The sequence below is a fragment of the Orycteropus afer genome, unplaced genomic scaffold (assembly GCF_000298275.1).
Source record: "Orycteropus afer afer isolate SDZICR_OR568_19922 unplaced genomic scaffold, OryAfe1.0 scaffold00181, whole genome shotgun sequence".
Lineage (NCBI taxonomy): Eukaryota > Metazoa > Chordata > Mammalia > Tubulidentata > Orycteropodidae > Orycteropus > Orycteropus afer.
Genome location: NW_006921768.1, coordinates 4,008,030 through 4,020,145, shown reverse-complemented (window position 1 = coordinate 4,020,145; position 12,116 = coordinate 4,008,030). Strand labels below are relative to the sequence as shown.

Below are 12,116 nucleotides of genomic sequence, written 5' to 3'. Positions count from 1 at the left end.
CTGCTTATGCACAGGGAGACAGCTCAGGGGGCAGGAGAGTATGGAGGGATGGACACTGGGAAGAGGTAACTATGGGGAGGATGTGGGAGGGGAGGTGTTGCATTGTGGTAAACTGCGGTCAATGACATGAAACAAAGTATATGTGAACTGCTGCATGGAAAGTGAATTTGCTCTGTAAAATCTTCACCCAAATCACAATAAAAAAAAAAGTGAAAAAAAAATTTCACAAGAGCTCAGTGCTCTGTTAAGGAAGGTGGGAAGTCAAGTGTAGGGGTTAAGAAAGCTCATTCAAGGGTCAGCCTGCCTGGGTTCACTTTCTGGGGCTGTGGGTCCCTGGATAAGCCATTTAAACTCTCAAATATAGACTGACATCATATAGTTATACCATACAGATGTGGTGTGGATTAAATGAAATAACCTAAGTTCTCAACATAGAACCAGCCCATGGTAAATGCTAAAAACATGTTAACTGTTTCTGTGACATGGAAAAACATGGGACCAGGAGTATTCTGCTTTACAGAAGCCAAGTCTTTTCTTCTCAGAGGCTCATGGCAGCAGAGGAAAGGATATAAGGTAAGTCAACTTCGAGGCTCTTGGAACAAAAGGAGTAGAAAGCTGGCCTGCTGGCCTGGCCCACACAGGACTTCTGTGAGGCAGTCTTACAAAGTGACTTTCCAGGGTGTGTGCTCTGTGAAGCTTACACCAGCACAGTTACACACTGAAGGGAGTGGGGGAAGAGATCTCATCTTGGTGGACTAAGGAAGGGTAATGCAATCCTAGGTGACAAAAACAGTTCGTTTGTGACTACTAACCAAAAGGTTAGCAGTTTGAACCTACCCAGCAGTGCTGTGAAAGAAAGTCCTGGTGATCTCCTTCCATAAGGATTACAGCCAAGAAAACCCTGTGGAGCACAATTCTATTCTATTACACATGGGGTTGCCATGAGTCAGAACTGACTCGATGGCAATGGGTATTTTGTTTGTTTAACGTGATCCTGGCTTCTCAAATGCTTTTTTTTTTTCCCAAAGATATGAAGTGCTCAGAGGTTAAGCTCCTAGCACTTTTGGGTTAAAATGGGCTGTCCTGTGGGAACCTAATCAATACTAATGGCATCAGCCCTCTGGGAAATGGAACCCAAGTTTCAGGCCTCTGCTTTTTTGCACATAAGCCATCCCTTAGTTAGGTGACTGTTATCTGTACAGACTCAGCAGAAAGGAGAAAGGGACTGGCAGCAGAAGAGACTCCAGCCTTGTGAGGATGCTTCATGACTGAGAGCAGTTGAACATTTCAAACTTTAATCAATGGTACACGGAGAGTCTAAACACATGGCCAATAAGAAATAAATTCCATTTTCTCTTTGGCTTATGCATCGCTAGCGATTCCGACTCATAGCGATGCTACAGGACAGAGTAAAACTGCCCCCCCCCCCCCCGAGGGTTTCCAAGGCTACATATATTTACGGAAGCAGACTGTCACATCTTCTGGTTAACAGCTGAGCACTTACTACTGTGACACCAGGGCTCCTTTCTGGTTGGTTTATCGTGTCACTGTTAACCATTTAAATGAGTTCTTGTGCATTTGCGCATACAAGCCTCCCACCATCTGGTATGTACAGATAACATCAACAGGACCCCACACAACTGTCATCTCTGTTTCTGTGACTGTGGTTCTTGGCAACAAGAGGAACCACATTTTAAAAACTAGCACCATGTATTATTGAAATCTGGATTAAATTTATGCTATTATTTTCTAAACTTGAGTGCTAATATTAACACAATTGTCCAAGACCCATTTTTTGTCAGAAATTCAACATCAACCCTACATTTCCTTCACTGAAAGAAAGCACCTTTTAAAAGAAAGCTATCACTCTCATCTATGGCTGGTGGTCTTATAAAATGGTGCAGTAGCTATGGAAAACAGTTTGGCGGTTCCTCAAAAAGTTAAGCATAGAAATACCTTATAACTCAGCTTTTCTACTCCTAAGTAAGTATCCAAAAGAACTGAAAGCAGGAATGCAAACAGATACTGTGCACCGATGTTCACCACAGTACTACTATTCACAATAGCCAGAAAGGGAAAACAACCAAGTGTCCGTCATGATGAATGGACAAACACAAAATGTGGCATATATATACAGAACTGAGTATTATTCAGCCATAAAAAGAAACGAAGTTCAGATACATGCTACAGCATGGTTGAACCTTAAAAACATGCTAAATAAAAGAAATTAGTTTCAAAAGGACAAACATTGTGTGATTTCATTTATATGAAATGCCCAGAAGATGCAAATGCAAAGACACCGAAGTTCGTCAGTGTTTACCTGGGGCAGGTGGGAGGGGGAAATGGGAGGGTATTGCTTAAGTCATAATAAAGGTGTCTGTTAAAAATTTTTCATAGCGACCCCTCCTGGGGTTTCTAAGGCAGTATCACTACGGAAGTAGACTGCCCAACCTTCCTTCCAAGGAGTGGCTGGTTAGCCTTCTGGTTAGCAGTCAAGTGCCTTAGGCTGAGTTTTTGTTAAGAATGATGATAAATTTAGAAACAAATAGTGGTAACAATACGGTGAATGAATACTGTTGATGAATCACACAAGTAAAGATGGTTGAAATGTTTTGTTACATATATTTATTTCACAATAGAAATTTAAAAATTGAAAGGAATAAGGGGAGAGGGAGCACACTATGTACTACTAAGGGTTATTATGCCCCTTACCATGTTGGCCCACTTACTTGGCTATGTGCCAAACTGCTCACAGAGCCTCCCCGGTAATACATCTGCTGCTGCACACACAATTCAGTGGGCCCTAAGTATTAACTATTCTATTGTTTCAAGATTTGGCTGAACATGGTAATATTGCTTTGTTTAGAACAAGTGTTTAAGGTCATAAGTAAGTAATACAAGTAAGACACAAGACTGTTTCCTAAACACAATGAAATATAGGAAAACACTTAGAAAGAATAAACAAAGACTTAAGAAATAATCCTTAGAAGATACCTAAAGAATCACAAGTATTGCAACTATCTTTAACCTGCTGGTTGACAATACACCTATGCCAATTTCGGTCTACAAAGTAGTCACTGTTCTTTCCGACCACAGTCACATATCTCTTTGCTGTTTCTTACCCGTGATGCGTCTCCCTCCTGCTTAATCATATCCATTCCAGGCAGCTGGTTTGGGAACAGGTTGCCTCCCCTCAGAGCAGGATCATTAACCTGAGGGAACAAGACATGACAGTGGCTACATTCAGCAGAAGCTCAAACATGTACTGGGGAACACCTACATTAATTTTCCCTTTTGTTTTTAGGAGTGTATCTACTGGGAAAAGGGACTACATAAAGACAGATTCATCTCTGTATCATTTCTCCCATGTATATATTTTGGGGAAAGCATGGAGAAACATAAAAAAAATATTTATAATATGTAAGTTGCCTGCAAAATAAAATTAATTTGCCTCTGGTATAGAAACCAAATTCAACAGAGAAGATAATACGAGGAAGATTTCCATGCACACAAGTCATGTGTCCACTTTTTGGCTGGTTCAAATTTGATCAATGACTCATGTCTGGGACCTTGAAGTCATCTGAGGCCTCCTTATATCTTTCTGCTTAGGCAAATTATTAATTAGTGAGCAAGTGTGAATACCAGAAACAGTGATAGATTTTGTGAATCTATTCTGACCAAGTGATCCATTTATTAGCATTTGTGCACTTCTCTTACGAACTATAAAATAAATGTACAAATGCTAACAGAGGAATCATTTTGTCAGAAGACATACATTACAGTTGTGTTTTGGGGGCTTTTTTTTAAACTGGTATTGAAAAGGTTTACGTCTGTGCAGAACAGTTAAACCAACCTGGATTATTAAACATGCACTCATTTACTTCTGGGTAGGTTATATTAGGACCCAATGTTAGATCAGACAATCCCTGTACATTTACACTTTCCCTAGAAAGCAAAATAGCAATCACTAGGGGCCCTACTAGGAGCTCTGGTAGCCTAAGGCACTTGACTGCTAACCAGAAGGCTGGCAGTTCAAACCTACCAGCCACTCCTTGGAAGGAAGGTTGGGCAATCTACTTTCGTAGGGATACTACCTTGGAAACCCAAGGAGAGGTCGCTATGACTCGGGTCCGACTCGACAGCAAACAACAATAACAACAGGGGCCCCACTGGTGATTCACATTAGTCCTATGCTTTCTCCAAGGATAAGATACAAGATTTCTTACTTTAATTTATATCTGTTTAACTGATTTACCCAAATAAACATTTAGCCATCATCATTCAACTACAGAAGTACAAATTACTACACACACACACACATACATAATACATCTGCACAGAGATTTCTTAACATACAAAGGGCTTTCTATTTTCTCATCTATCATTTTAAGTCATTTAAATGTTCCATGCCTCAATTTCTCCATGTGTAAAATAAGATTCAGGGTTCTCTGCCACATTTTCACTTTGTGTGAATTATTGAGGATCGGGGGAAATGACAAGCACTTTGTGCTCTTTGAAAAATAAGATTTTCTATCTTCATCTTCACTTCTGGGTCAGCCCACCATAGATTTTGAATCCAAGGCTGGGCATTTACTGTCTCAAATGCTTTGAATCTCTTTGCCACCTAGGGAAGCTGGTGTGTACTCAGGCCTGGTGGAATCATTTCATTGTTATTCAGTACAAAACAGAATTATGTAAAAAAAATTATTGACAAAAAAATCATGGTATCTGTATTTCAAAGATTAAAAACAAAAGAATGGTTTTTGCATTATCTGTGTCAGTCTCCCCACACTAGTGAAGTATCATTTAAGAATTAAATGGCAGGGAAATCTGACCCTTCCTTTTCACTTGGCTTTGCATTCAGAAAAAAACCCATTCTTAAACTATAAATCCAAAATAAAGCTAAGAAGCTTTATTAAGTTAAGAAGCACATTTATCATGCCGTTTTTGGAGATTCAGTTTAAATACTGCTAAATTCCTCAAATAAGAGAAAAATTAAAATGACAAAGAAGTTAAGAAATATTTTTAAAGATCCTTGAGTAGTCAGGAATCCTTTCATGTTTATTTCATCATTAGCAAGTATTTCTGCTAGTCTCACTAACATAGGTTAAAATAAGGTGAAAAAACACTCTTCAAAATAAATGTGGGAGCTGACAGCAGATGGTAAGCACATAAGAAGATATATTTAATGCACAAAAAGACGCAAAATCCTGATCAGAAGTAAAAGGGTTGCTTTTCATTCTCTGTGAGCGCACCTGCTCGGGACCCATGGAGGACAACCCTGACGTAGGCACAGAGGTCACTGAGGTCATGCTGATCTGTCCTGTCATCTGGTTCATGTTGTTCATACCACTTGTATTGGTTGCCAAGGATACATTGATGTTCATATTGTTATTGTACATGCTGGTGCTTGCTTGCTGTCCAAAGTGTGGGGGGGACTGCTGTGAAAACATGCTGTAACATAATGAAAAGATTAAACGTTAGAGCCCTGTGGCAAACAGAGCCAGGCATTTCTGAGTACGTTTCTCAGGCATTCACTTTAGAACGAAGGAACTTTAGAACTTTTTGAGAATGAAAGAATCTGAGTGGCCTTGGGGTAGAATAGTCAGCATATGATGAAATGGGTGAAGCCTGAAACAGTAGGGGAAGTGCTCACTGAGGCCGCAGAGACAAACCAAACTGTTTTCTTTTTCCTAATATTACTGTGAATGTCTGGAAATACATACATTCTCTACTTTCATGTCTATATCAGACAAGCTTTTTGTTTTCATCTTTTTTTTTTTTTCTTAAAATCACGCGTACAGTAACGGATGGTTTCTAGGTCGCTGCCTTTCATATTAGCTTCTAACATAAAGCTGGTTGACTGGTTCTTCTTAGGGTAGTTCTTTCCCCCCAGGGAAAAGGTACAGGCACTCCTTGTTTTATTGTGCTTCAGTTTACTGCATTTTTAAACCAGCTGAAGGTTTGTGGCAACCTTGCATCGAACCCACCTATTGGCACCATTTTTCTAACAACTTGTGCTTACTTCGTGTTTCTGTGTCACATTTTGGTAATTCTTACAGTATTTCAAACTTTTTTATAATGACATTGCACATTTAACAGACTATAGTGTAAACATTATTTTTATATGTGCTGGGAAACCAAAAATTTCATGTCACTCACTTTACTGCAATATCCACCTTCCTGCAGGTGGTCTATAATTGAACCTACAGTATCTCTGAGGTATGTCTGTATTCTATGAGTGATATTAACAAGCACCAAAATGGCTTTTGCTTTTGCCAAGCTTTTGCAAATTCTAACTTCTGCCCTAGGAATGATAAATCAGCTTACTTAGCATTTTACTGTATACTGGTTGCTTGAGCAAAGAAAGTTAAGAAAACCACAGAAAAGAGACAAGTGGTTTATACAAAGATTCCCTGGTAATCATTTATATTAAAAACACAGCAAAACACGGAGTTACCTGTTTCCACCCATATTCCCTTGCGCCCACCCGTTCATGTCTGAAGAGGCCTGATAGGCTGGATTAGTTGGGGATTGCTGTATCATGGGACTCTGAGTATGTGCCATTCTGGGCGACATCAGAGGACTCTGGGGAGTTGTGGCCCCAGTGAAGCCTGGATCAGGTTGCTGACTTATTCCTTAAAAACAGAACAAAAATCCAAGAGAGACTGTTAGTTTTATCATAGAAAGCAAGAGCATAAAGCACAGTTAAAATTATATACACATAGATAATTACTTTCAACTACGTGATCATGTAACTTTCACATACATTTTTAAAAGACTCTAAGCTTAAGTAATACATGTGAAGAAAAAAATTCTCCCTATCATTATAGTAGTCAGAAACCATCATGGCTGGAGTTAGAGACAGCAAATACCATATTGAATGCTATTGAATCAATTTCGACTCATAGAGACCCTATGGAACAGAGTAAAACTTCATAGGGTTTCCAAAACTGTAATCTTATGGAAGCCGATTGCCACATCTTTCTCCATGGAGCTGCTAGTGGGGTTTGAACTGCTGACTTTTCTGTTAGCAGCTGAGTGCTTATAATGTCAGCACATTTGAATAATTTCTCATTAATTAATTTACTCAGACAGATACATTTAAAAACAATAAATAACTATATTCATAATTAGCTTGCTTTGTCTTTATAAAGAGCTCTGTGGTACTTAAGTGTTATCCAAGATGAGAAAGAAAGAAAATTCAATGTTTATCAAATGGCATTAACACTAAAAGGAAAGAATTTCTATCAGACTTTTCCAAATTAAAAAAAAAAAATAGAAGGAAATGAGTTGGAAAATCAAGGAGGTAACTTAGAAAATTTTCGGGATAACATTAAGCTAAGTACCTTTTTTGCCTAGAAGATTAGTAAAACATGCACATTTAATTAACATTTAAATTAACTATAAAAGAAACATTGAAGATGACAGCAAGATATCTGAAAATTATCTTTCTGTTACTTTAAAGAAATAGGAATCTTGAATTTAGTCAACACAAAGACCTAAAAGTTATTTATAGATCATTCTGGCACAAAGCAGGGAGAGTAATTCTGAATATTAACATTAATGTAAGTACTTTTATCAGTAAGTCAACTATTAATTGAACATGACATGCATTACAAATATTAACGTTTATGACATTACACACTTGGTATCTATCTCTTAAGACTGACATTAAACAACAAATCAATATGAAGAAAATGAAGAGGTCTTCCATTGTGGTTTACATATAGCACTTCTCAAGAATTATTTATTCATTAAAGATTTGATATAATCCTTACAGACTTTATTTTTTAAAAGTTGTAGGGTTCAATTTTTATATTTATACATATCTTTCGACATTCTTTATATTTATTGATTTGTTTTAGTCAGACTCAGAGGCTTTCAAATATAAACAAATATATATGTGCCTATGTTAACAGTAATTGACATAAACATATATATTCATACACACTCACACACACGACAGATACACTATACACACACACACACACACACACACTTACTTCGGTCATTCTTAAAGTAAGACCTGCACTCAGAGAAAAGGTGGTACCTGAGCTGAGAGACTGGAAGGTACTGTGCTGGACTTGGGGACTCCTGACAGGCCCCAACTGTCCTCCCAGGTTTCCTATCATCCCCTGGTTAGCCAGAGTCATCTGGGAGCCATGCAAAGAGCTGTGAGAGAGGAGCTGTGACCCAGGACTGGGGGACACTGGGGAGAAAGGACTGGTGAAAGGTGGTGGGGATGTAAGTCCAGTACCGTAGTTTGGAGGAAATGGAAACTGCTGTGCATTTGCCTGGGGAAGCCGGGGGTTGCTCATAGTTGCTGGTATTCCACCAGAAGCCACCATACTTGGTGTCATATTCAACCCTTGTCCTCTCATCATCAAAGTTCGTTGCTGAACTTGCTGTTGCTGATGCATTTGTCTCTGTCGAAGATGCTGGTTCAAGATTTCCCTCTGTCTCTGGGCCAGCATCTGTGCATTAATAGGTGCCTGAAATTGGAGCAATACATGGAGGAAACATTGGGGATAGAAACAGACTTACTATATTATGGTACTGTCTCATGGAAAATTACACAGAAAGAACATCTTACAGTTAACAAATGGTGATTGCAAATAAGAGAGTCTGAGTTTTACAGAAATGATACGACTATTCAAAACTCTGATATGGCTTACATGGTTAAGTTTAATGTTACTATCAATTAACTTCAGACTAGTTTTGAGAGGACACAGTTACCTGAAAGACTTCCAAATAATAGCAGTCTTATCAAGACTGTGAAATAAGTATTGAAGGTGGAAATTTAGGATCTCATTAAAGGGACATTCAGGTCCTAAAGAGAAATCACTGAGCTGGAACGTAGCTTGGGGCAGTTCAGCAAAGGCTGATCACAGGCAGAAAGAGGGGTTGATAAGAACTTATTAAAGAGGACAGGATAGATTTGCATGGGAGGGGCAAGGAGGAAATGAGGAAGGGAAGGAAGGAGGGGTTAACAATGTTTGCTGCCAGTAAGAGGATACGACTGTTAACAACACATAGTTGATCCTCATTAGGTATGGATTCTATTTATGAATTTGCCTACTCACTAAAATTTATCTGTAACCTCAAAATCAGTACTTGAACCACACTCATGGTCATCCGTGGACATGCTCTGAGAGTAAATACAAATTAGAATGAAGAAAGAGAAGGAAATGAGAGAAAGGCTTAATTCTCTCTGTAGAAAAAAAGAAGAGGCCCCTTCCATTTGCCACTTTCTCAGAGCATTTATTTCAGAAAGCTTGTATATAATATAAGTCTTTCTCTGCATCTTTTCTATGTATGTAAATCTCTATAGAGGCTAAATAAGCCTCTTGCCAATTTTAAAACCCAGGCAAGTTTCCTCAAGGACCTGGAAGATATCTCTCTGATATGTAACCAATGAAGGAAGATAGTATCCCTGTGTCCTGACTTCCTAGAAGGATAGGAGCCTAACTTCAACTGGTATTTGACTCCAAATTACAAACCTACCTTTAGTCATAGAGATATGTGAAACTAGTTTTTTTTCTGTGGTAAAGGCAATTCATAAACACTGGTGGCTATCTCAACTACCAGGTGAATTTAGGATGATATATGTATAACAATATGAATGACAACTGATGAAAATCAAAGACTGCAACCTTCAGTATGGATTCCACTGCAACAAAAAGAAAACAAATCCTCACAACTGGACCAATAAAGCAACATTATGATAAATGGAGAAAAAAACTGAAGTTATCAAGGATTTCATCTTACTTGGATCCATAATCAATGCCCATAGAAGCAGTAGTCAAGAAATCAAACAATTATTGCATCGGGGAAATCTGCAGTAAAATAACTCATTAAAGTGTTAAGAGCAAAGACATCTCTTTGAGGACTAACCCATGCCATGGTATTTTCAATCACCTCATATACATATGAAAGCTGGACAACGAATAAGGAAAACCAAAGAAGCATTGATGCCTTTAAATTACAGTGTTGCTGAGGAATACTGAATATACCATGGACTGAAAGAAGGACGAACAATCTGTCTTGGAAGACATACAGTCAGAATGTTCCTTAGAAGAAGAATCGTAAGACTTCGTTTCATGTACTTTGGTTGTGTTATCAGAAGGGACTAGTCCCTAAAGAAGGACATCATGCTTGTAAAGTAGAGGGTCAGTGAAAAAGAGGAAGACCCTTAAATGAAATGGACAGACCCAGTGGTTTTAACAACGGACACAACCATGGCAAAGATTGTAAGGATGGCGCAGGACTGGGCAGTGGTTCGTTCTGCTCTAAGTTGGAACTGACTCGATGGCACCTAACAACAACATGTATGACAAAAGGTGATGTCAAGTCTTTTTACCTCAAGACCAATTCTTATTTATTTTGAGAACATGTATGAAAGGGTTTACCTTAGCTTGTCTATATAAAATGATAAAATCTCTTTCTATCATTGCAATTCCTTCAGCAGATTTCCTGTGTTGCATATGATGTTGTTGTTGTTATTATGTGCCGTCGAGTCGGACCCAAATCATAGCGACCCCTTCTTGGGTTGCCGAGGCAGTATCACTAAGAAAGTAGATTGCCCAACCTTCCTTCCGAGGAGTGGATGGTGGGTTTGAACCACCAGCCTTCTGGTTAGCAGTCAAGTGCCTTAGGCACTATGATACTCAGGTTTAATGATTCTTTAGTAACAAATCTGTTTTCTTTCTCTTTTACTTCTGTGGTGAGTTTGTTTGGGCTAGCAGGAGACTGTTTTTAGTCATGCTTTTCCAGCAATGTGCAGGGTGGTGAAACATTTAAGTTGCCTGATGTCCATGTTTCCAGCTAACGCCGAACAAGGCAATGCTCCGCCTTATTTCATCTCTCACACTGTAAACAAGCATCTTTTCAAGGTCCATTTAGTGCCACATCTTCTATATTTCTGTGCTTTTTGTGGGCAATTTTGCAAAATGTCTCTAAGCTCAGAAATGCTGTGATGTGCATTATGGAGACAAGCTGGCAGTAGGTCCAATGTTAATGAATCAATAACAAATTAAATAAGGTGTCTTCACAAAGAAACACACATAAAACAAGGTTACATTGATCAGGTGACAAATTTGGTGTGGTAGAGGTTTGCAGAAACTTATACTGTATTTTCCATAGAGCGATGGTTCAGTACTCACTAATTCAGTCCCTGCACCAACATCACAGAACATAACTACTGCGAATAACAAGAATGGACCATACCTGTCAATAAATGGCAGTGTTTAGAAGGGAATGAGAATGACAGACTAGAGGGGTAACTGGATGACAGTACAGGCCCAATGTGTCGATCCAGATCTCATGGATGACTATGTTACTTTAGACAGGATAGTGAGGAGGAAGAAGTGACAAGAGAAGTTAGATACAATAAAGAAATATAACTTGAAAGCTGAGGCTACCTGGTGTCTGTCCCTTACCTGTGCTGGTACTCCAGGCCTTAGAGTCAAGTTCACATTTGAAACATTGCTGATTTGATTCATAAGTGGCTGGCGATTCTAAATACAAACACATAGGAATAAATTTGTATTTTTTTTTAACAGAATGTATTTTATTTAAAACCATCTTTCCCAAGTAACTGCCCTCCCTCACCACTATCTGCATGTATGCTGTTGGATATTACAATCACATGGTCAATAGCAGAATTCCCATTTAAAGCCAGTTATCAGCTTATAATTGAGAAGTTACTTTGAACTGTTTAGAAAATAGACTGTTTGCACGGAAAAAAGAGGGTAGAATGATCAGAAAAAAGGGCAAGGGGAAGATTGGATAAAAAATACAATTACTCAAGTTGGAACTGCGGGCTTGGGACCATAGTTGCAGGGGACATCAAGCTCAATTGGTATAACATACTACCCAAAAACATTGTTCCACATCCTACTTCGGCGAGTAGCGACTGGGATCTTAAAAGTTTGCAAGTGGCCATCTAGATGCAATGATGGGTCTCTCCTAGTCCAGAGCAAAGAAGAATGAAGAAAACCAAAGACTCATGGAAACAATTAGTCCAAGCAATTGGTACACTATGAGATCCTCAGCCTATATGACTATGAGACCAGAAGAACTAGATGGTGCATGGCTATCATTGTCAACCACTT

General features: G+C 38.8%; 1 protein-coding gene across 1 annotated transcript in view; it reads right to left on the bottom strand.

The window, feature by feature from the left end:
- Window positions 1–12,116, bottom strand: part of NCOA2 (nuclear receptor coactivator 2) — a 193,157-nt gene that overhangs the window by 71,600 nt on the left and 109,441 nt on the right. The window contains exons 16-20 of the mRNA XM_042781847.1: window positions 11,442–11,519; window positions 8,261–8,495; window positions 6,461–6,638; window positions 5,256–5,454; window positions 3,123–3,212 (exon numbers count right to left, since the gene is read on the bottom strand). Coding sequence (XP_042637781.1) covers window positions 3,123–3,212; window positions 5,256–5,454; window positions 6,461–6,638; window positions 8,261–8,495; window positions 11,442–11,519 — 780 coding nt within the window. The remainder of the gene's footprint in view (window positions 1–3,122; window positions 3,213–5,255; window positions 5,455–6,460; window positions 6,639–8,260; window positions 8,496–11,441; window positions 11,520–12,116) is intronic.